The sequence below is a fragment of the Oncorhynchus clarkii genome, chromosome 8 (assembly GCF_045791955.1).
Source record: "Oncorhynchus clarkii lewisi isolate Uvic-CL-2024 chromosome 8, UVic_Ocla_1.0, whole genome shotgun sequence".
Classification (NCBI taxonomy): domain Eukaryota; kingdom Metazoa; phylum Chordata; class Actinopteri; order Salmoniformes; family Salmonidae; genus Oncorhynchus; species Oncorhynchus clarkii.
The window spans coordinates 30,562,561-30,588,032 of record NC_092154.1 but is presented as its reverse complement, the minus strand read 5'-3'; the positions used below and the strand labels follow the sequence as shown (position 1 = coordinate 30,588,032).

Below are 25,472 nucleotides of genomic sequence, written 5' to 3'. Positions count from 1 at the left end.
TACAGAATGAAATACTGGACAAACCCTCGACTCAGCATCCTTGCCTGCCTGTCCATACACGCATAAAGAACCAGGGCCCTGGATGTCCTGAAGATTATAGACTAATTTGCACTGAACCACAACAACGCATTTATAGAAGGACGCATCGTCCTTCTATAAAACAACACTTGGTGAGTTTCTGAAAATCAGTTTATTATTAACAGAGTGCCCCTGTCCGGTGGTGGGAACATGATTGAATCATGCTGATCTGAATCTGGACGGAACAAGAAGAAGCAGCATATTGTCAGCCAGTCGGCCTACAAGTATTTTTGCAATATAAATATAATCACTAAGATTGTGATGATAGCCAGTTTGTTTTACAAGTGTGTGCACAGTTAACAGGCTAAATACTTTGCACTTCTCGTTGTGGCTGCACGTCGGATATTATTCATGTCATTTGTGACGTTGTCATAGCCGTTTCAACCCAAAACATTTTTACCAATGCGCAGTTGTCTGATTATGCACACGGAATAAATACACGTGTAAATAGTCATGAAAATCAACTATTTTCTTAGCACCCCCACATATTGGTCAAGCCCTCCCCCTTAGCACCGGGAGAAAAACAATCCTGGCGCCGTGCCTGCACACACTCCCCCCACCTACCCTATCCTACAACGCATTCAAACCAGTGGCTCTATAAGTAAGCAGCGTGACTGACTGACAGACAGACAGGAGAGCTCTCTCCTCAGAGATTGATTACAATCAATATATTCACCGCAGAGAGAGATAGGAAGCAGGCCGGAGGTCTTCAATCCCCAATCCCTTAATGCAGGAGACCAATCTATCACACTACGTTAGGTCAAGCGCCCTTCAGGGGTGTGATTCATTGTGGAGTACAAGGAGTAGCTTAGATCCGCTTTCAGGTGACGGGAAGCAAGTGAAAGCCTGAATTACCATACTGGCAGGGGTAGCTTTGAGTTAGTGTATAGTCGGATGACACACACACACACACACACACACACACACACACACACACACACACACACACACACACACACACACACACACAGCTGACTAAACATAAACAAGATGAGATGTTGTGGGCTCATTAGTGAGAAACGTGTGTGTGTGTGTGTGTGTGTGTGTGTGCCCTATATCCGTCCACCAGTATTTTTTCTTCAGGGACCATTTAGAGGCAGCTAGGAGAAACAGGCTCAGGTCTGAATGGCATCTCTGAATTGACAACGCTCCTCACTCGCAGTAAATTGCTCTGACAATTGCAGTGATGCCGCCTGTCTTCTCTGGCCTTATTTATCCCCAGCCCCAAACCTCCATTCCTCCCTCCTCCTCCTCCTCCTCCTCCTCCTCCTCATCCTCATCCCTCATTCTTCTCGTCCTCCCTCCAGGACGCCTGAGAAACAATTTGAAACACTGGCCCCGGGAGCCGTTGTCCCTGTGTGGTAATTGGGTCCCATGTCACCCACCAAATGCAATAACAGCGTTCGGCGCACAGGGCCCTTATCTAAATGACATCACTGTCCTACTTTGGCTTTGTGTGTTATACAGCTCTTTGAGTGAGTGAGCATGTGTGTGTGTGTGTGTGTGTGTGTGTGTGTGTGTGTGCGTGTGTGTGTGTGTGTGTGTGTGTGTGTGTGTGTGTGTGTCTGTTATAGCTGGCGCTGCTGCTACAGAAGCCCACACTGCAGTCTAGAGAGAGTGGTGTAGCCACATTCAGCGCAGTGCCTATCAGGGCGGCCCTAGTGTGTGTGTGTGTGTGTGTGTGTGTGTGTGAGAGACACCCCAGAAAATTGTCCATTGGATTAAATAGCTCTCCTATGCAGCCTGTACAGTTAGAGACAGAGAAGGGAAAATGGTGGGCAGACGAGAGAGGATAAAAATAACTCAAGGTGTGTCTTACACTTGATACTGATGGACAACCAGATTGGATAGTTGACGATCCATCGTTGACTGGCTGATGCTCAACAAAAAAAACCCATAGGCATTAGTGTAACTTCAACCCAATTCATTCTGAGCCTCGTCCAGTGTGTGAACTGGGCTGGAGGGTTGGGAAGCTACTGGCACAATAATTGTACTAGTTAGACACAGAGAGAGACAGAGACAGTCATTATTTTAGAGTGATCATTAAGGCTCCTCTGCATACTCCAACCAACTCCCCTTTTAGATTTTGAGTCATTAGCCAAAGGATTGTGTATATTCAACTAACAGACAGGTAGATGACCTCTTGGCATGATCAAACAACGTCTCAGAGGCCACAATCTTCAATGCCAAATAAGGGCTTTGAGGAGCTCCTTCACAAACCACTTCCCTCAAATGAGAGCCCTTCCAACATGCAGTGGAGATGCTCATTCTGAGACAAGAATGTATTAGAACAGAGCAAAGACGTTGTTAGAGCGATGTGTTAAAAGCCATCGACTAAATACTCAAATTCCACGACAGAACTGTTTTTACCTTCGTTCTTTCTTTTCTTCTCCGCAGGGAATAGGTCCACAAATGCCAATCATTCCACTAATGTCGGTGAAGCTAGGATGAACCACTTACAGACATTGCAGCTAACATTAAGGACTTGGTCTTTCCACAGGTCAACCTGCCCATGATTATGGGTAAAAGCATTGGCATTCGTGATCATCAGAAAAGCACAGGTGAGAGGCCACTGTTAAATGTTAAAAGCATGTAAGGGCATCTCTAAAAGGCCCCAGAGTTAGGGAAGAAGACATTTTAAAGACACAAATGTCCTTCTGGCATATGAAGGCATCAGTACATGCTCATTCTTATGGATCCGGAAGTGAACGGCCATTGTGGGAAAATAGGTTTGGGTGTGTGCATGTTCCAGTCACCTCCTGAAATGTCCAGGTTCTCCTCGAGCGAACATCCTCTCTCTTTCCTCTGAGATGAACCCTGCTATTCTTCTTATCCACCCCTCTCCTGGTGTATGTACCTAAGGTGTGTGTTTTGTTCACTGTACTTGTGTTCCAGTGGCTGGATCAGTAGTGTTCCTTCTTCTTGACATCAGGAGAACAAAGCGGGGAATGTCACCACAAATGAGAAGACGAAAAACTCTAGCAACATTTCTGATCCGTAAACATCTAAACTGTTCTTGTGTAGGAGGAAGAGGGAAATGCGTGAAATTGCTGCTGGAGCAAATTGAACGCGGAATGAGAACGCTGTCTGGGATGACAAACGACCTGTTGTGGTGTTCAGTTCAAAGCCAGTGTGTGTGTGTGTGTGTGTGTGTGCCTGTCACACCTGCCTGCCGTGCCAGTCTGCAGTAGCACACGGCAGAAGTACATCAATTCAGAAGAACCATGAGAGGAGTTGATGAGAAGCTGTCTGTATTGATTTCACTCATCTAGAGTCTGAGTTCAGGCACAACACAACATGACCCTGAGAGGGTCGATACACACACACTCACTGACATAGACACACACACAAATTAACACACACACACGTTGTGATACAAACACCTCTATACCAGGCGGAGTCAGAGGAAGGCCCTAAAGAAAGAGGGAGAGAGAGAGAGAGAGAGAGTACAACTCTTAGCTACAGGTGAGATGCATTTATGGAGAAAACGTCTTCAAAGCAGTAAGTTTGGTTTTGGGCGGTGGCTGGCGGGCGGATGGTGGAGTATTTGTCCCTATTGATTGGGTGATTTGTATGTGTTGCCTGGGCCCACTAAATGTGTCTGGAGACGTGTTGATAGATGGGTGTGTGTGTGTGTGTGTGTGTGTGTGTGTGTGTGTGTGTGTGTGTGTGTGTGTTGATGGATGTGTCTCCGTTAGCAACGTCAGCCAGGTAGAAGGGCTGTAACAGCCCCAAGGTTACCCATGCGACCAGCAGAAACAGATGGATGTACCACGTCCTACCTGTCTGTTATGTGCTACTGTACATTCAATCACTCTCAGCCACTCTCAGCCACTCTCAGTCACTCTCAGCCCCGAAATGTTTGGTGCGACTGACTCTGACTCTGGGTCGACTGTTTCCAGGGTCTATGGCTTACTTAGTTCTCTATCTGTTTCTGTCTATGTCTAAATGTCTCTCTCTCTCTCTGTTTATATCTCTCTCTCTTCCTGTCAACCCCCCTCTCATTGTAAAGCTTCCATTACAGTATACGTACTGTATTATATATTCAGTTAGCAGTCATCTGTTTGTGTCTGCATTGAACAATGAACTATGGGAAGGTAGTAAATATTTACTGTGCATGAAGTCTAATTAGCAAATAACAGGCCTGTATACCGACGTAGATACTGAATATCAACACAAACATGGAAGGCTGCATCTACTACACACGGGAGAGCACAAAAATGAGACACACACACATACACACAAACACAAATAAACTTGAACAAATACACTTTTTCCAGATGAACTTTGCTCTCGTTTCTCTGCCGGTCATTCATTAATTCGTTCCATATTCTCCCATATTCTCTCTCACTATGGCTCCACTATCTCCAGTGATGGCATCATGTCTGCCTCCAGCCCAAACTGTTGGGACACTACAGACAGAAGAAGTTGGGAGTTCAGACGTACCGACTTCAGACGTGTCCCAAGACACTTGTGGTGGTCGTAGAGCAGACATTCAGACATTTACTTTTCTATTAGTTCTCCCCCCCAAAAAATGTCACTGCATTGTTGTGAAGCATTTCAGCATTTCACTGTTGGTAAACAACAGGTATGGACTAAGCATGTGACGAATAATTGATTGGACACACACAACCACACAATATATGCTAGGCTGGCATCATTAACTTGATCAGTACTTGGGCTGTATTAGTTACACCATTACAGGCCTGGGTTGGAAATAGAGCCTTTTAAAGCTGCAATATGTAACTTTTGGGGCGACCGGACTGAATTCACATAGAAAAGTGGGTTATGGATCTGTCATTCTCATTGAAAGCAAGTCTAAGAAGAGTTAGATCTGTTCTATGTGCACCATTTCTATGCTTCCCGTTCTTAAGTTTCGTTTAGCCTCTTTTACTTTCAGTTTTGTACACCAGCATCAAACAGCTGAAAATACTATATATTTGGTTCGGGAAAATATATTTCACAGTTTTTTAGACAGCACAATGATTTTCTTCACTATACTTGCTTATATGGTCATATAAACTGAAATTAGGTGAGCTATTAGACATTTTGCAACCAGGAAATGGCTGAGCGATTTCTGCATAGGTCAGCTTTAATGAAGACATTTCATAATATGCTATTTCTAAGTGGTTTAGAGCTAAGGAATAAGTGTTAGAATTAGAGTTAGGGTTAGGGTTAGTTTTATGGTTAGGAGCTATGGTTAGGTTAAGGTTAGGTTTTTGTGTTAACGTTAGGCTTAAGGGTAAGGGTACAGGTTAGGGACAATAGGATTATGAATGGGACTGAATTGCGAGTCCCCACAAGGTTAGTTGTACAAGACTGTGTGTGTGTGTGTGTGTGTGTGTGTGTGTGTGTGTGTGTGTGTGTGTGTGTTGGGGGATTATACTATCTGTTTGATCTGGGGTAATACCCCTCTCCCCTGGGCCACAACAAAGCATCACTGCACTCCCCCTCCTCTACCCTAAAGCACCTAGCTGCTCATCGATGTCTCTCTTCTCCATTCACCTCCTCTCTTCCCGAGGCTCGTTCATGTCTACGTCACAGAGGCGGAGGCTGCGTCCCCCTCTGTGCACTTGAAGGCATTGGCAAGTGTGATCCTTTTTTTTTACTAGGCACTGTAGCTAGTGTGTAATGCAGTAGAAGATGTCAGGACAGAATGTTCTGTTTCCATTTGGACAGACTCACTGTTGAACCAGAGTGCAGGACATCCTCCTTAGGAGGAGAGATGAAGCTCACGACACCACTGTTCCTGTCCCAGCCAAGCCACATCTCTACATCTTATCCTACGCACCCTACAACCCCCAGCACACCTCCTCCTACACTGGCCTAGCTACATCCTACCCTGGCTAGGTCTCCGAGACACCCCCCCCCCTCAGCACCACTGACTCCCAGACAAGCCTCCACCATCCTTAATGCTACCCTGGTCCTCTAGACACCCTCCCAGCCCCACACACACCTGTTATCCTGCCCCTGCACCACTTAATCACATTTACTGTGACTGCACATTACATTATTCATTGTTCAAATGAAAACTCTTCAGGTATGCATGAGGGAGCTATGAATAACCACATTCCATCATATCTACTACACTACCTAGGGCATGTACACTGTGTTTGTGATAAGTGCGTGTGGTCTGGGGGGTGTGTGTGTGTGTGTGTGTGTGTGTGGTCTGGGGTGTGTGTGTGTGTGTGTGTGTGTGTGTGTGTGTGTGTGTGTGTGTGTGTGTGTGTGTGTGTGTGTGTGTGTGTGTGTGTGTGTGTGTGTGTGTGTGTGTGTGTGTGTGTGTGCGTGCCATGTGTGTGAATCACAGAAGGCGTTTCTCAATCCAGTTTTTCACTGATTAATAATGCAGTGGTTTTAGAATGGCAAGGACACTCCTTTTCCATGCCTCTTTTCACATAGCAAATAAAACACGTAATATTCCTTTACAGATGGAAGAACATGGCCTACTCCAGTGACACATCGTGTGTATACCATTACGTCCTTTGGCCTCATCCCCTGTAAAACGTTGTGTTGGGAAGGTGAGTGACTAAAGAATGAATGTATAAAACATGGAGGGAAACTCAGCTGCAGTTTTAGGTAAGCAGCCAGACTTCGTGACACCCCTCCAAATGCATCTTGGGAAGTAAATTAAGGCCATTTGGCTTGGAAGAGGGCAATTTATTACAAAGCAATTATTACATCTAAGCAATTATCAATGTCAACACAAACTGATGAACTGTTTTCATCTCTGAGTGTGTGTGTCATTGGTGTGTGTGTGTTTAAGTTAGTTTGGGTTTGTTCATGTTTGTGTGCCTCTGTGGGGTCTTCTTGAATGCATCCATGTACATGTGTGTGACCGTGTGTTTGCCCGACTGTGTGTGAAACAATGTGTGTGTGTGTCCTGGCTTGTGAATGAATAATAAAGCTTGACCTTTGTTGGGCGAAATAGACAAATAATAGACAGCAGCTAATTCCATTATGTAAGTTGAGTAATTGCCCCGATATAGAGAGGAGAGCAGCATCCGGCCCATTCTCCATTTTGCCAATAGCTCCCTCCCATCGCTGATGTCCTTGAATTACACTAGAACTGTGAGGTAATGATGCAAACCAAGTAAAAGGGCTGAGAAGGGTTGAGGAGAGGAGAGGTCAGAAGAGAGGAGAGAGGAGGGGTGAGGAGAGGAGAGGTCAGAAGAGAGGAGAGAGGAGGGGTGAGGAGAGGAGAGGTCAGAAGAGAGGAGAGAGGAGGGGTGAGGAGAGGAGAGGTCAGAAGAGAGGAGAGAGGAGGGGTGAGGAGAGGAGAGGTCAGAAGAGAGGAGAGAGGAGGGGTGAGGAGAGGAGAGGTCAGAAGAGAGGAGAGAGGGGTGAGGAGAGGAGAGGTCAGAAGAGAGGAGAGAGGAGGGGTGAGGAGAGGAGAGGTCAGAAGAGAGGAGGGGTGAGGAGAGGAGAGGTCAGAAGAGAGGAGAGAGGAGGGGTGAGGAGAGGAGAGGTCAGAAGAGAGGAGAGAGGAGGGGTGAGGAGAGGAGAGGAGGGATGAGGAAGCAGTGGGGGGAGAAGGTCGAAGATGAGAACCATGACAAAACCACTCAGCCATTACTGTACACATTAGCAAACAGAGGCGCCGAAAAACAGCTATAAAAAGGAGTGAGAGAGTTGAATAAAAGAAGCAGTTGAAGTCTGCAGTAGAACTCTGCAGTAGAACTCTGCAGTAGAGGTCTGCAGTAGAGGTCTGTAGTAGAACTCTGCAGTAGAGGTCTGCAGTAGAGGTCTGCAGTAGAGGTCTGTAGTAGAACTCTGCAGTAGAGGTCTGCAGTAGAGGTCTGCAGTAGAGGTCTGTAGTAGAACTCTGCAGTAGAGGTCTGTAGTAGAGGTCTGTAGTAGAACTCTACAGTAGAGGTCTGCAGTAGAACTCTGTAGTAGTGGTCTGTAGTAGAACTCTGTAGTAGAACTCTGCATTAGATGTCTGTAGTAGAACTCTGCAGTAGAGGTCTGCAGTAGAGGTCTGTAGTAGAACTCTGCAGTAGAGGTCTGTAGTAGAGGTCTGTAGTAGAACTCTGCAGTAGAGGTCTGTAGTAGAGGTCTGTAGTAGAACTCTGCAGTAGAGGTCTGCAGTAGAACTCTGTAGTAGTGGTCTGTAGTAGAACTCTGTAGTAGAACTCTGCAGTAGAACTCTGCAGTAGACGTCTGTAGTAGAACTCTGCAGTAGACGTCTGTAGTAGAACTCTGCAGTAGACGTCTGTAGTAGAACTCTGCAGTAGAATTCTGCAGTAGAGGTCTGTAGTAGAACTATGTAGTAGAGATCTGCAGTATATGTATGTAGTAGAGGTCTGTAGTAGAACTATGTAGTAGAGATCTGCAGTATACGTATGTAGGAGAGGTCTGCAGTAGACGTCTGTAGTAAAACTCTGCAGTAGACTTCTGTAGTAGAACTCTGTAGTAGAGGTCTGTAGTAGAAATCTGCAGTAGAGGTCTGTAGTAGAGGTCTGTAGTAGAGGTCTGTAGTAGAGGTCTGTAGTAGAACTCTGCAGTAGAGGTCTGTAGTAGAGGTCTGTAGTAGAACTCTGCAGTAGAGGTCTGTAGTAGACGTCTGTAGTAGAACTCTGTAGTAGACATCTGTAGTAGAACTCTGCAGTAGAGGTCTGTAGTAGAACTCTGTAGTAGATGTCTGTAGTAGACGTCTGTAGTATAACTCTGCAGTAGAAGTCTGCAGTAGAACTCTGTAGTAGACGTCTGTAGTTGAACTCTGCAGTAGAGGTCTGCAGTAGAACTCTGTAGTAGAACTCTGCAGTAGACGTCTGTAGTAGAACTCTGCAGTAGACGTCTGTAGTAGAACTCTGTAGTAGACGTCTGTAGTAGAACTCTGTAGTAGACGTCTGTAGTAGACATCTGTAGTAGAACTCTGTAGTAGAACTCTGCAGTAGATGTCTGTAGAAGAACTCTGCAGTAGAGGTTTGTAGTAGAACTCTGCAGTAGAGGTCTGTAGGAGAGGTCTATAGTAGAACTCTGCAGTAGAGGTCTGTAGTAGACGTCTGTAGTAGAGGTCTGCAGTAGACGTCTGTAGTAGAACTCTGCAGTAGAAGTCTGTAGTAGAACTCTGCAGTAGACGTCTGTAGTAGAACTCTGCAGTAGAGGTCTGTAGTAGAACTCTGCAGTATACGTCTGTAGTAGAACTCTGCAGTAGAGGTCTGCAGTAGAGGTCTGTAGTAGAACTCTGCACTAGACGTCTGTAGTAGAACTCTGCAGTAGAGGTCTGTAGTAGACGTCTGTAGTAGGACTCTGCGGTAGAGGTCTGTAGTAGAACTCTGCAGTAGAGGTCTGCAGTAGAAGTCTGTAGTATACGTCTGTAGTAGAGGTCTGTAGTAGACGTCTGTAGTAGAGGTCTGCAGTAGACGTCTGTAGTAGAGGTCTGCAGTAGACGTCTGTAGTAGAACTCTGCAGTAGAACTCTGCAGTAGAGGTCTGCAGTAGAGGTCTGTAGTAGACGTCTGTAGTAGAGGTCTGCAGTAGAACTCTGCAGTAGAGGCCTGCAGTAGAGGCCTGCAGTAGAACTCTGCAGTAGACGTCTGTAGTAGAACTCTCCAATAGAACTCTGCAGTAGAACTCTGCAGTAGACATATGTAGTAGAACTCTGCAGTAGACGTCTGTAGTAGAACTCTGCAGTAGAACTCTGCAGTAAAACTCTGCACTAGAGGTCTGTAGTAGAACTCTGCAGTAGAGGCCTGCAGTAGAGGCCTGCAGTAGAACTCTACAGTAGAGGTCTGCAGTAGAGGTCTGCAGTAGAGGTCTGCAGTAGAACCTTGCAGTAGAGATCTGAAGTAGAACTCTGCAGTAGAGGTCTGAAGTATAGGTCTGCAGTAGAACTCTGCAGACTTCCTAAACTCTACGCCTCCCTGTATACCTCCCTGTTTGCTTCCCTGTACGCCTCCCTGTATACCTCCCTGTACGCCTCCCTGTATACTTCCCTGTGCGCCTCCCTTTATACCTCCCTGTACGCCTTCCTGTATACCTCCCTGTACGCCTCCCTGTATACCTCCCTGTACGCCTCCCTGTATACCTCCCTGTACGCCTCCCTGTTTGCCCCCCTGTGTACCTTCCTGTACGCCTTTATTCTATTCTTTAAAAGTGCTTTCCTCACCATCTTAAATAAGCATGCCCCGTTCAAAAAATGTAGAACTAAGAACAGATATAGCCCTTGGTTCACTCCAGACTTGACTGCCCTCGACCAGCACAAAAACATCTTGTGGCGTACTGCATTAGCATCGAATAGTCCCCGAGATATGCAACTTTTCAGGGAAGTTAGGAACCAATATACACAGGCAGTTAGGAAAGCAAAGGCTAGCTTTTTCAAACAGAAATGTGCATCCTGTAGCACAAACTCCAAAAAGTTCTGGGACACTGTAAAGTCCATGGAGAATAAGAGCACCTCCTTCCAGCTGCCCACTACCCTGAGGCTAGGAAACTCTGTCACTACTGATAAATCTACAATAATCAAGAATTTTAATCAGCATTTTTCTACAGCTGGCCATGCTTTCTACCTAGCTACCCCTAACCCGGTCAACAGCTCTTCACCCCCCATAGCAACTTGCCCAAGCTTACCCCATTTATCCTTCACTCAAATCCAGATAGCTGATGTTCTGAAAGAGCTGTCAAATCTGGATCCCTACAAATCAGCTGGGTTAGACAATCTGGACCCTCACTCTCTTAAATTATCCGCCGCCATTGTTTCAACCCCTATTACTAGCCTGTTCAACCTCTCTTTCATATCGTCCGAGATCCCTAAAGATTGGAAAGCTGCCGCGGTCATCCCCTTCTTCAAAGCGAAGACACTCTAGACCCAAACGGTTACCAACTACTTCTCAGATAGAGTTCAGGGTGTTCAGTCAGAGGGCCTGTTGTCCGGACCTCTGACAGTCTCTATGGCATGGCAGGTACTGACTGACTATCCAACCGATCCTTGACTTCGGCGATGTCATTTACAAAATAGCCTCCAACACTCTACTCAGCAAAATGGATATAGTCTATCTGTTTTGTCACCAAAGCCCCCTATTCTACCCACCACTGTGACCTGTATGTTTTCATTGGATGACCCTCACTTCATATTTGTTGCCATCTATAAGTCTTTGCTAGGTAAAGCCCAGCCTTATCTAAGCTCACATGTCACAATAGCAGCACCCACCCGTAGCACGCGCTTCAGCAGGTATATTTCACTGGTCATCCCCAAAGCCAACTCCTACTTTGGCTGCTTTTCCTTCCAGTTCTATACTGCCAATGACTGGAACGAATTGCAAAAAACAAATTTCAAAAATCACTGAAGCTGGAGTCTTATATGTCCCTCCCTAACTTTAAGCTTCAGCTGTCAGAGCAGCTTACCGATCATTGCACCTGTACACAGCCCATCTGTAAATAACCTCATCCAACTACCTCATCCCCATATTGTTATTTTTTTTGTTGCTCCTTTGCACCCCAGTACTTGCACATTCATCTTCTGCACATCTATCCCTCCAGTGTTTAATTGCTAAATTGTAATTATTTCGCCACTATGGCTATGTATTGCCTTAACTCCCTAATCTTACTACATTTGAACACACTGTATATGGACTTTTCTATTGTGTTATCCCATGTGTAACTCTGTGTTGTTTGTGTCGAACTGCTTTGCTTTATTTTGCCCAGGTCGCAAAATAAATGAGAACTTGTTCTCAACTGGCCTACCTGGTTAAATAATGGTGAAATATATATATATTTTTAAACTATGCCTGTCTGTCACCCTGTCTGCCTCCCTGGCTTCCTCCCTGCCTGTCTTCCTCCCTGCCTGTCTGTCTGCCTCCCTGCTTGTCTTCCTCCCTGCCTGACTGCCTGTCTGCCTTCCTGCCTGTCTGCCTGTCTGCCTGTCTGCCTGTCTGCCTCTCTGCCTGCCTCCCTGTCTGCCTGCCTCACTGCCTGCCTCACTGTCTGTCTGCCTTCCTGCCTGTCTGCCTCCCTGCCTGTCTGCTTTCCTGCCTGTCTGCCTCACTGCCTGCCTCACTGCCTGTCTGCCTTCCTGCCTGTCTGCCTCCATGCCTGTCTGCCTCTCTGCCTGCCTCCCTGTCTGCCTGCCTCACTGCCTGCCTCACTGTCTGCCTGCCTCACTGCCTGCCTACCTGTTTGCCTTCCTGCCTGTCTGCCTGTCTGCCTGTCTGCCTGCCTCACTGCCTGCCTGCCTCCCTGCCTGTCTGCCTCACTGCCTGCCTCCCTGTCTGCCTGCCTCACTGTCTGCCTGCCTGCCTCCCTGTCTGCCTGCCTCACTGCCTGCCTACCTGCCTGTCTGCCTCACTGCCTGCCTCCCTGCCTGTCTGCCTCACTGCCTGCCTCCCTGCCTGTCTGCCTCTCTGCCTGCCTGCCTGCCTGCCTCCCTGTCTGTCTGCCTCTCTGCCTGCCTGCCTGCCTGCCTCCCTGTCTGCCTGCCTCACTGTCTGCCTGCTGCTTTCAGTACCCTGTTGGATACAATATGGGGATTTGCTGTAAAGGCTTAGAGTCTGCAGTAAAACAAGACAAACCAACCGTACCGCAGCAGAAATGTAGGTTACTGCCTGGCTGAATTTTCACTTTAATCTTACCACGAGTAGAGAAAAACGCTCTACTGGCTGCATTCAGATGAAATGAACAAAGGCAACACTAACTTTGACTCATGATGACTTTTTTCTAACAGCCTTCTATGTGACTCAGAACCTGGCATAACTTGAGAGTTAGAAGGGTGGTATTTGATGCCACCGTCACCCACAGTGCCATGCTTGCCAGGTCTCTATGTCACCACCAGAGCCTTGAGAGAGCGAGAAAGAGAGAAATAGAAAGAGAGAGAGGGAGAATTCTGCAAAAATCCTGGAACAATATCCTCCGTGTACAACGTAAAACAGAAAATAATGCATGCAGAGCAGAATTAGGCCAATACCCGCTAATTATCAACATCCAGAAAAGAGCTGTTAAATTCTACAACCACCTAAATGCAAGCGATTCCCAAACCTACCATAACAAAGCCATCACCTACAGAGAGATGAACCTGGAGAAGAGTCCCCTAAGCAAGCTGGTCCTGGGGCTCAGTCCACAAACACAAACACACCCCACAGAGCCCCAGGACAGCAACACAATTAGACCCAACCAAATCATGAGAAAACAAAAAGATAATTACTTGACACATTGGAAAGAATTAACAAAAGAACAGAGAAAACTAGAATGCTATTTGGCCCTAAACAGAGAGTACACAGTGGCAGAATGCCTGACCACTGTGACTGACCAAAACTTAAGGAAAGCTTTGACTATGTACAGACTCAGTGAGCATATCCTTGCAATTGAGAAAGGCCGCCGTAGGCAGACATGGCTCTCAAGAGAAGACAGGCTATGTGCACACTGCCCACAAAATGAGGTGGAAACTGAGCTGCACTTCCTAACCTCCTGCTAAATGTATGACCATATTAGAGACACATACTTTCCTTAGATTACACAGACCCACAAAGTATTCGAAAACAAATCTTATTTTGATTAACTCCCATATCTGCTGGGTGAAATTCCGCAGTGTGCCATCACAGCAGCACGATTTGTGATCTGTTGCCACAAGAAAAGGGCAACCAGTGAAGAACAAACACCATTGTAAATACAACCTATATTTATTTGATTTATTTTCCCATTTGTACTTGAACTATTTGCACATCATTACAACACTGTATATAGACAATATGACATTTGAAATGTCTTCATATTTTGGAACTTTTGTGAGTGTAATGTTTTCTGTTCATTTTTTATTGTTTATTTCACTTTTGTTTATTATCTATTTCACTTGCTTGTTTCCATGCCAATAAAGCCCCTTAAATTGAAAGTGAATTGAGAGACAGAGACAGAAAGACACAGAGACAGAAAGACAGCGACAGACAAATATAGACAGAGAAGGACATCCCTGAGTAGGCACTCCGTTGAGACAGTCGAAGGGTTATTCAAAGTCAAACAGGATGTGTGTAGAGACAGACAGAGACAGCGACAGACAAATATAGACAGAGGCGGACAGGCAGACAGAAAGACACAGAGCGAGACATACAGACAGAGAGAGAAAGAAGCTCCACTCTCCACTACTCTGCACTGGGCTAATTAGAACCACACTCACGTGAGGCTGCGCTCGATTCATGCCTGACACACAGCGCAGCACAGCCTTGCAGCACAGCCTTACAGAACAGCTATGGAACCACACTGGGCCCCCTTCAGTTTCACTATCAAACAACTTTATTTGAGATATCACTGTTGCATTGTGTAAGTTGGAGAAAGCGTCATAGCAATCCACTTTCTGCAGCAGGTACAGCATGAGAGGGGTGTGTTTGTGTGTGTGTTTGGAGAGGGATAGCGAGAGAGAGAGGGATAGCGAGAGAGAGAGGGAGAGAGAAAGAGAGAGAGAGAGAGAGAGAGAGAGGAGGAAAGCTGATTTCCTGCTCAGGGGATTGCATCTAATTTCTTATATCAGCTAGCCAGCCTGGTGTAGGCTAGGCTGCGTACGGAGATGCTCGGTATATTACAGCCATCTAGTGGTGGCTCTATGAACAGTTTATAAACCTCGGGGAAGAGGAACCTCTACTTCATTATTATTTTACCCTTATTTTACCAGGTAAGTTGACTGAGAACACGTTCTCATTTACTGCAACGACCTGGGGAATAGTTACAGGGGAGAGGAGGGGGGATGAATCAGCCAATTGTAAACTGTACAGTAGAGAAGAATAACTAAAAGGATGGATTATAAAACACAAATGGAACACTAATATGGTACCTGGCCAGAACATTAAACCACTACATTTAACAGCACCCAAAGGGCCCCTGTTTTAATAGGTAACAACTAACAATTAAGTTGTTGTTTTGTTTACTGGTATTAGAATCCCTATTAGCTGGCTACAACTATGCTACCTGGGGTCCAATTAAAGCAAAATACAAAACAAGTCCACAAAAGACAAAGCCCGATTGATTTAGCCAGAAGCAGTACACTGCATAGGGAACTATTTAGGATGGAAATAATGGTGATGTCGTGCCCTTGGCTCCTTGACGTTGAAGTGTCGACACGATTAGATGTGAAACCACTGGAACGCCTGCTGAGGCATGACCATGGGCTAATCACTGGGTCAGAGTAGCACTCATCGCCTCAAACCACGACTCTGTGTCAAAGACAGGACAAGAAACACAGACACGAGAACGAGAGAGAGAGAGAGAGAGAGAGAGAGAGAGAGAGAGAAGAGATAGCAAAAGAACGAGAGAGCATGGTAAAGGCAGAGAGGTGAGGACCTAAAGAGAGTGAGCGACAGCGAGGGAAAGAAAAGAGAGCCAGGTCGAGGACGAGAGCCGTGGAGCCACCAGCAGCATTAGCCGGTATGAAAGACCAGTGTGATCACAGCTCCTTTTCGACATGATTCAGCTCGTTAGCTGTGCTACGGGCAAAGCAGAGCAGAGCGACCCTTACATTGCACTGTCCCGTGAAAGATCGTTCACGCCACTGTGCGCGCATGCCACCGCAAACTGAAGACGAGAGTCCCCATCGTCACGGGGATAAGAGCCACACACATCTGAGAAACCTCTTTAGGGGTGTTTATAAAATGACTGCTCGGGCAGAACCAGCAGTTATACATAACGTCAGTCACTCACTGGCTCATAAAACCAAGTTACTAAAGCTCTGTGACCAAACAACAAGAAGGTGTGACACTGAGAACCATTTCAAACCAATTCAGCCGCTCTTGTGCTGAAGGTCTTCGGGGCATATTTTGAATATCACAGACACACCATTCCTTTCACTGTTGCTGTCACCGAGAAAGTAGAATATACAGCGTAAGAATAAGGTAACAACCAGCACGATGCAGAAATCCCTTTGACCGCTGGTACTGACGGCTGTCGCACAGCGTCCCTCAGTGCAACAGGCCATGGAAAAGTTGAAGGCGTCTGTCTGTGTGTCTGTCTGCATGTGTACAGTAAGAAGACAACGGTACTCACGGTCGTTGCACTGCGTCCCTGTGTAAGATGTCATGGTGCAGTCGCAGGTGAAGTTCTCCCACTGCTGAATACAAACGCCCATGTTGGCACAGGAGTCCTCCTGACAGGTAGTGCTGGGTCCTGGAGGAACAGACAGGGTGTAAAGGTGTGGAGTAACCACAGGGGATGCCACTGAGCTCCGTCATTGGAGGTACCATGCAGTAGTGCACTTTGTGTGGAACAGGAAGTGGGGGGCGGGGGGGGGGGGGGGGGGGTCATGCGGGCCGTATCGTTCCAACAGGACGTCTCAACGTTTGGAGAAAGAAAACACAACACTCTCTCTGTGTGTTTTAACACGGCATAAGAACCATTACGAACAGGCAAGAACAGACAAGAGGAATAGACGACCTTGTCCACATGTGGCTTTACGATAACAGATACTGTACAGGAGCCACAGAAAGTGTTCCCGCCCTCCTAAAAAAAACGACACGTCTTTTTTCCAGGAAGTGAAGCATTACAACAAAGGGGAACACTGTAGATTTACAACACCATAGACTTAAGGCAACACAGAAATGAAAACAAGAACAGTAACAAGTGAACTCTTCAGAGTGTGCACGTACAGTAGTGCATATCCCTGAGTATGCACTCCGTTGAGACAGTCTAAGGGGTATTCAAAGTCAAACAGGATGTGTGTATACCATTCTCCACCAACCGCCACCACACATACAGTATCTCACACGTTTGAATACTTGTCTAAGTGGGAATGCAAACAAGAACAATGCATTATGTGTATACAGTAAATCCGTCTGGATCCAAACAAAGAACATACAAATCTTATCAAGAAACCTCCAAAAGAAAAAATGAATTTCAAAAAGTGAAATGATCAAGAAACAGAAACAACTGCAAATAAACAGTCATTTAAGTGCAAGTGTCATGTGAAAGAGAATATGTGAGAAATGAGAAGACAGTGGAGGTGAAACAGAAGAATAGAAAAGAAGTAGTATAGTTGCTGGCTGAAAATGCCTTTACTGTCTAATGCAGGTGACGGTATTCAGTCGCACGGCCCTGTCTGTACCGGAAGACTCACTCTCTGTAACGGCACTTTCTCATTTCACCAGAGAAAGGATGGAAGGAGTACGACAGGGTTGAGAGAGAGAGAGAGAAAGAGATAGAGAGGGGCTGAGAGATGGCCTCAACAGCACGGTTGATGCGCATTTGCAGTATTTGCTATACTTTTCTGTATATCTCAACTTTTAATACCTGAGTCATTTACTTTGATATATAGAGACGGGTATACGTAACTCTGGGAAACCCCTGAAACTAGCCTCGGTTAAAGCTCAGCAGCAGGTATGTGATGCTATTGGCTGCTTCCTCTGTCCCACCTGACACAGTAATAATCTGTGTCAGGTGTGTCTCTGTATCTCAGTATAGTAGGATATATTCTAATATATATATATATAAATATATATATATATATATATATATATATATATATATATATATATACACACCCACTCTACATGTATCATCTTCTACCTATTTAATTACAACTCTGATCCACTATGTTCCAGTCATCCCCCCTACTCTCCTCTCTGACCATGGGAGCATGAACACGAGTTTGTTTCTGTTCAAACTGTAATGGACTCTGCTACTCTGGGTCTGTGTCAGGCGGATGGACGGATGGACGGAGCAGAGCATGATTACCATAAAGAGTGGGCCGGTCGGTGCCTAGGCCGTAGGCAGACAGCAACTACGCGTAGGACAACATAATTACAGTACTACAGCCCTGGGCTGGAAATGGACCTTATGGTTAATAATGGATGTGCTTCTCTGTGTATGGGTTGGAATGATTGTTTTTCACCTCCTCTCTTTCAGTATCTCTCTCTGTCTCTCCCTTCTGGATTCTCTCACTTGTTCTCCCTCTTATCGCTCTCTTTCTAACCCTCCCTCTCTGTCTCTCTCTTCTTTTACCCTTCTCTCTCTCTCTCTCTCTCTCTCTCTCTCTCTCTCTCCCCCCAACATTTCTCCCGCAACTCCCAGAGAGCGAGTCCTCCTCGCCAGCAGTGGGACATGCTACACCCACAATGCATTGCACACAGCATTCTTTCAGCCACGCCTCAGAGAAGCGTTGAGAGTTGAACCTTCTACCTTGCAGGTCGGCTTTGGTGAAACCAACTTTGTTAGCGCAGAAAAACAACAAACAGAACAGAAAGAAGCGGGAAACAACAGAGTCAGGTTAGTGAAGGACCATAGGGTTAGTTTGAGTATCTGGTATAGTAGAGGTATAGGTAAGTACAGTGACTGTAAAGGTAAGTACTTCACTTTGTTATGTTAAGTGGTTAATTAGTGTTCATCTGTTAGATTGCAGAAAAATGAGTAGGTAGAAAAAGTGATTGGGTTTATAGATATTGGTGTGTAAGTCATTGCTTGTGTTTAGGAATGTCCTGTGAGAGAACAAGCTCAGTTTGAATACTGATCCTTTGGCACTACCTAGTGGTAGATGCAGTGCCCCAGTCTATTAGTTTACCACAGTCCACCAGTGGTTCCCAACCTTTTTCGGTTACTGAACCACTGCCCGGAGTTCCCCTGTAGTACCCCCTCATGTGCATTTTACCAGTAGGCCTATGGTCTCATGAGTCTTCTCAAGTACCCCCTGTGGATAGGCCAAGAACCACCAGGGGTCCTAGTACCCCTGGTTGGGAACCACTGCCCTACACCATTAGGCTGGGACCCTAAGTGGCCATAAATTAACTGGGCTTGATGGTCAAAAGGTGTGAGTGGGCAAGGACGATAGTATAGCAGAGGGTCAAGATCTAGTCATCTAGGGTGCAAGGGGTCGATTTGGAACTGGACGCATACATACTATATGGGTTCATTTGGCGCAGGGGTCATAGGTCATGGGTCGTACCTTCACAGCCGCGTTCGATCTGTCCGGAGCGGAACAGGGCGTCGTTGATGAGGTCAGGCAGGCGGCCGTTCAGATCTACAGACGCCAGACAACCCTGGAAACCTTCCCTAGAGACCACCAGTTTAGGAAGGTTCTGGTACATGTTAGGCCCCAGCCCTGCCACAAACAGATCCCCTTCAGGAAAAAAAAGAGAGAGAGAGAGAGAGAGAGAGAGAGAGAGAGAGAGACACAAAAATAGAGAGAGAGAGAGAGAGAGAGAGAGAGAGAGAGAGGGGGACAGGTGAAGGGAGGGGTGAGTTGACGAACAAATGAAGGATAAAGGATGTAAAGGTCAGAGAGTGTGTCAACACCGTTTCTGTAAATAGAGGATAATCCAGTCATTACACAACTATAACGAGTTTGTTCAGTCAAATCAGCAAACAGCCTGAGCAAACACCAACGACGGCTCCATTCCAACATCCACACTAGCATCACTTAGAAGGAAGCATGTGTCGGACACGCCTTCTAAGTGCTATGCTACAGTAGCGTAAACGTTGGATGGACAGTGTTTATGTCTCTACGATGGAACGGCATATAGAGGCTGACTGCTTGGTTTTTACTGAAAAGTAAATCTCTAGTACTGGTAGAGACTTGCTTCCTTGGAACGGTGGGAGAAAGTGTATGAGGATATGTTGAACAGTGTATTTCTTGTTACCTTTGAGGTCGAGGTTCTTGGCTCCGTTGACGTTCTGCGTGACAGACTTGGCGTCCACCTTGAGGGTGTGTGTGTTGGTGGCGTCCCTGGTGATAACTACGTTGTGCCACAGGTTGTCATTCAGGGCACTGTCACTGTTCCCCTTCAACAGACTGGGACCGTTCCCCAGGTCGAACACATAGTGGATAAACCTACGGAGGGATGAGACAAGGGACACAGATGCATACCTCAGCACCCCTTAGAGCTTCCCTTCATTAAGGGCCCTTCTTCTCCACTATACGCCCCAAGAGGAGCCACTTTAGCCTGTGTGTGTGTACTCTGGGACCGGCCTCAGAGAAGCCCCTTCAGCCTGTGTGTGTCCATTAGCGTGCACTACCAAAAAAATAGGACTCAGTTGAAGTGTGTGAGTTACTGAGAAGGGGAGTGTGTGCACAAGCAGTGGAAGAGACAACAAGAGAGCACTCGCTCTCCTCTGAACACTGAGCAAACAAGGCCAGGTAAGAGAATGACGGTACTCGTACATATGACTAGTGCCTCACCCTTTGACCAGCTCAACAGCGATAAAGTCGTTTCCGTCTCCGCTGTTGAACAGTATGAATCCGTCCGGGGAGGTGGTTTTAAACTGGAAGAACAGGTGCATGGTGGTGTAGGCCTGCAAGGTGGCCAGGCCCAGGTAGCTGCCCTTGGACTTGAAGGTCACCGGGTCGGCGATGATGAAGCGCATGCCGAAGCGGGCGTTGAGCTCGCAGAAGTCGATGTCGCCGTTCTTACACATGTCAATGTAGAACATGCCGTTGAACTTCAGGCCCTGTGGGTGGAGGTGAGTTAGGGAACGATAACGGTAACGATAACATTTGGTATCGCGATAACTCAGCGGTGACAATAATATGGACAGCTATTTGTATCACCCTAAGTAATGCTAAAGCAAGGAAGAGAGAAGTTGTTCAAATCTTAAGGGGGAGAATCTAGAAGAGGTCTAGAGGCTATAACAGTAGCACTAGCTCTGACCCCGACCCCCTTCGGTCTGTGTAGGTCAGTGCCTGGCCAGGAGCCAAATGATGATTTATGATCTAACATGTGTTCCTGCCAGGCCTGGAGGTGTTACCTGCAGGTGTCCAACGAAGGGGGGGGGAGAAGAGGAGACGAAACGTCTCTCTGTCAGAATCCCTGTCTCCACATTGTGGAACTCCAGGCGAGTGTGGTCACCTGCCATCTGGCCTGGAGAGAGAGGAAGGAGAACGAGAGAGAGAGGAAGGAGAATGAGAGAGAGAGGGTGTGGGGAGGCAAAGGAGGAAATAGAAAGATGTAGGGAATAGCAAAGGAAGGGAAGAAAGGGGGGAAGAGGGAGGAGAGGGCAGGATTGGAATATGAAAGGATTTCACCTCTTTTATTAGTAAAAAAAAAAATGCTTTCGTAAAATATATTCTCATCACATCAAAAGCAGTACCTTCAGCCATGTCTTCGTCGACTGTCAGTTTGAAGTTTTTACCGCGTCGGACCACTCTGACGGAGTGCCAGTCATAATTATTGAGCTTTTGTCCCGCATATAGAATCTCTGGTCCCTTGCCTGAGAAGGACCGTTTGTTAGTTCAGGGTTAGAGTTAGTCAGCAACGCAAACCAAACCTTTGTTTTGTCGGGGTGAGCTTGGTTATTTTACCAGCAACCTTAGCGGGGACGGCAGAAAGCGGATGATTCTGCGATTCAGGGATACAGTATTTTCAACCTAACTTCCCTTCCCCTCTTCTACACCTGCTACGCTAGGTTAGTCTACCGCTAACCAATTTGTTGGTCAGAGAAGCATTTTCTGGGACACTGATTCTAGCTTAGATCTTGAATGCAGGAAAGCAGGTTGGTTGCACTCTGGGCATTTTACGTTTACTTTGCTAACTCTAAAATCAAAGATTTGGTTTGGCTTAAAGTAAAAACAGAGGAGAAAAGATCTGAACAGATTACAATAAATGACAAACCGTAATACATACAGTATATGTGTACAGTATGCAATAATCTATGTCCATTGTCAGTGGACGTATGACTGCTCATATGGTAAGATAATAACTGCTGTTACTCATAAAAGGGCTTGGAACTTTTTTCAAAGCACATCTCTACACAACGCGGACAAATCATAGAAGGTGCAGGTCCACAGGTTCACAGGTTCACAGGTCCACAGGTCCACAGGTCCACAAAGGGCAAAGAGAGAATCTCTTCAAATACAAATTCCTCTTCTATCCACAAGAGGGCGTGTCAAGCCTGTGGTGTGCCACTCCAGTGTGTTCACGGAGAGTGTGTGTGTGTGTGTGTCTGTGTGTCTGTCTGTGTGTGTGTGTGTGTGTGTGTGTGTGTGTGTGTGTGTGTGTGTGTGTGTCTGTGTGTGTGTGTGTGTGTGTGTGTCTGTGTGTGTGTGTGTGTGTGTGTGTGTGTGTGTGTGTGTGTGTGTGTGTGTGTGTGTGTGTGTGTGTGTGTGTGTGTGTGTGTGTGTGTGTGTGTGTGTGTGTGTGTGTGTGTGTGTGTGTGTGTGTGTGTGTGTGTGTGTGTGTGTGTGTGTGTGTGTGTGTCTGTGTGTCTGTCTGTGTGTGTGTGTGTGTGTGTGTGTGTGTGTGTGTGTGTGTGTGTGTGTGTGTGTGTGTGTGTGTGTGTGTGTGTGTGTGTGTGTGTGTGTGTGTGTGTGTGTGTGTGTGTGTGTGTGTGTGTGTGTGTGTGTGTGTGTGTGTGTGTGTGTGTGTGTGTGTGTGTGTGTGTGTCTGTGTGTCTGTGTGTGTGTGTGTGTGTGTGTGTGTGTGTGTGTGTGTGTGTGTGTGTGTGTGTGTGTGTGTGTGTCTGTGTGTGTGTGTGTGTGTGTGTGAGTGTGTGTGTGTGTGTGTGTGTGTGTGTGTGTGTGTGCATGCTCGTGTGTGTGTTTCATTACACATCTTACCTACTGCCACATTAGGTGTGCTGTGCAATCAGTGACATTGATCAGAGTAATTGGAGTGAATGACTGTGTCTGATCTGTCACTCAAACTGGGATCTACCGTGAAATAAAGCTGCAGCTTGGGGACAAGCTGTCACACACACACGCACACACAGAGCAAGAGAGAAATCCACACAGACGCACACACTCAAACACACATACACAGTTTCAAACACACCTTGCTCACGTATCAGTTGAAACCAACATTCGTTCTCCAGGCAACATTCACAAACCAGGCCCTTGACTGTCTGTCATGACCAACACATGTTCCTCTCTCTGTCAGACTCAAGACCTCTTAATGAGTAAGAGCAGTTGTACTGTACCTCTGTACAAGTCATTCAACCATTTATATTGTCAAGACAAACAGAGAATACCATTCCCATACTAGGACCGTTACATATGGGAGGGAATTTCAGTAACATGAGGGCAAAATACTGTAAACCTAACAAAATAGATCAAGTAAAGTTGGATAATTGAGTTAAATGTAATGTATAGAAACAATTATAATGTCTTCTTTGATCTTGGCTATAGCTGATCCCTTATCCATGTAATTCCATTATCTCACTTCTGTACATTACTCTATCTATAACACAAATCATGTCAAACATCATTATATAACGTTCATTTAAAGAAGAATTCTCCAACAAGTGGAGTGGTGACTTACTGGTGTTACAGTTTATCCTGACACAGTCTAGATGGGGGGAGAATAAGTGACAGATGAAATCGCATCCTTCAAGGTAAAAGCTGCAGACATCCAAGAACAGAAACTCCACCTTCCGGGGACGGTCACATGACGTTGGCGGCCATTTTAGGTTGTTATGGTAACTTTTGATGATGTCAACATCAAACTGCCATTTTGGATATTATGACTTATTCCAATTTTGACCATTATGCTTTCTTTGAGTTGAGGTCAGAATTACTTCTCTCAAATTAAAATACTTTTTTTTGTGTTTGGCAGTATTTTGTAGGTCTGATGCGTGCTATAAAATACATTTTGAAAAATATTTTAAATGTGTTAACATGTGTATTCAATTTCAAAATGTCCGCTTGCAGTTCAATGGCCACATCGATTTACCAACCCAGTATTTTGGAAACTTCATTTTGTCCTCAACACCTGTAGCCATCAGTTGATTTATAAATCAATTTGCAGTATACTTTACATTAAACTACAGGTTACAGTGTTATATGATGGGTATCTTGTTCAAAATAAGATACAGGAAGTAGACTAGTGCTGGGATTGGTCTGATTGGTCAGGTGATCTGGGTTGGGATCCATGTGACCCAGCTCGTCATGTACCGTCAACCGCAACAGAAAAGTGGAAGCAAACAGCATCGATCCAGTCAGCACCAGCACTGCACAGTGGCCTAGAAGCGAATCACTAACCTGTCTCTAACACAGGACTAGTTTTGTCAGTAGTAGTAGTGGATTTAGTAGTTTATGTTTGTTGGAGCGAAACCAGCCGGATCAGATTATCTACTGAGCAGTATAGTTGATAAAGTGATTGAAAACATAATGTATATAAAACTAACTGAAGTATAGTCATCACTGTAGTAATGTGATGGTAATTATGTGTTGACATGTGCTGTTTGTGTGTGTATTGTATGAGCGCATGCGTTCGTCAGTACGACAGATTGGGTGCTTCTATCCTATCCCAGTTTGCGCCGACATGTAAGCTTGAATAGAAATAAGTTATACTAGCAAGAGCAGTGTGCGAGTTTCTCTTTTCTTTGAAGCCATTTCATTATTCCCGCGCAGCTGCAACCAGATGTGCGAGTGCTTTTTGGAATGTTGAACCCTATCCTACATGCCTATAAGCCACCATCTGCAGGCTAGCTGTGTGCTGTGGGCTCGGGCTGTATGCAATGCGGGCCGCAGGCTAGGGGCCGTTGAAGGGGTGAGAACCATCTTTGAACAAGGTGACATGGGAGATACCACCTATACTACTGTAGGGGTACTAATGGGAGGAGCCATGGACCTGCTAATATGGACCATACCAAAATAAAAATAATAAAACAGGAAATAATAAACAAAACACTGTTACGACAAGAACAAGCCCAGATGTTATCACTACGTTACATAAGAGATACAAATTCGAAATAAAACAATAGGACCTATTAAAAGTCTTATAAATGCGTATATGGTATGCTAGGCCAATGTGGAACAATGTTTGTGAAAAATGTTGAGTAAATCATTGAAAGTGTCTAGCCTGAGAGCTATGTGTTACAATTAGTGAATTTTTCTACAGTCAAGTCAATATCGTAATGAAGAATGACTGTGGTATGATCTGTTCAAAAGATGTAGCCTGAAAGCATGGATATTGTGGTTAAGTGTTAGACTCATGAGATAGAAATACCCTACAGAGACCACAGCAACAAAGCAATAAAATACTGTATATAATGCCAAGCAAATCAAAATATAATCCATGCAACTACTGTACAAAAATGATTCAAAATGAGTTTTAGTTTGTGTTAGATTTTTTGATGTATTCGACCAAAACAAAAAAAGAACTAATGTAAAATACAACTCACAAAAACGACTATGAGCTAACTTAAACATGCCTCCTCAAAAGAAGAGGGTTAGCGGTCAACTGTTTTATACGATACCTAGGTTGATCGTGAGTTTGACGCGGCCGCTGTCCAGCTCGAGACGGAGTGTGTCAGCGGAGTCCCGAGAGTTAGTGGCCATTAGGAGCCCGAATGCATGCTGGGACTTGAAGCGGAGGGAGACGTCCTCTGCCTCAGTGTGCATCACGCTTGGCATCACCACTTTCATATACATGCTGCCGTCGTAGCTCAGGATGGACGCCTCTGTAGAGTGGAAGGAGAGAGGAGAGAGAGAGGAAGTGGGTTAGAGATGAATAAGACAAACCTCAATGGATATACACTACCATTCAAAACATTGGG

The 25,472-nt window shown here is 45.7% G+C and overlaps 1 protein-coding gene across 1 annotated transcript in view; it reads right to left on the bottom strand.

Annotated features, from left to right (window-relative positions):
* Positions 1-25,472, bottom strand: part of LOC139415257 (neurexin-3b-like) — a 315,709-nt gene that overhangs the window by 229,145 nt on the left and 61,092 nt on the right. Inside the window, exons 7-15 of the mRNA XM_071163222.1 lie at positions 25,173-25,376; positions 23,234-23,260; positions 21,069-21,188; positions 20,727-20,839; positions 20,161-20,429; positions 19,622-19,812; positions 18,928-19,101; positions 18,168-18,194; positions 16,041-16,160 (exon numbers count right to left, since the gene is read on the bottom strand). Of these exons, the coding sequence (XP_071019323.1) occupies positions 16,041-16,160; positions 18,168-18,194; positions 18,928-19,101; positions 19,622-19,812; positions 20,161-20,429; positions 20,727-20,839; positions 21,069-21,188; positions 23,234-23,260; positions 25,173-25,376 (1,245 nt within the window). The remainder of the gene's footprint in view (positions 1-16,040; positions 16,161-18,167; positions 18,195-18,927; positions 19,102-19,621; positions 19,813-20,160; positions 20,430-20,726; positions 20,840-21,068; positions 21,189-23,233; positions 23,261-25,172; positions 25,377-25,472) is intronic.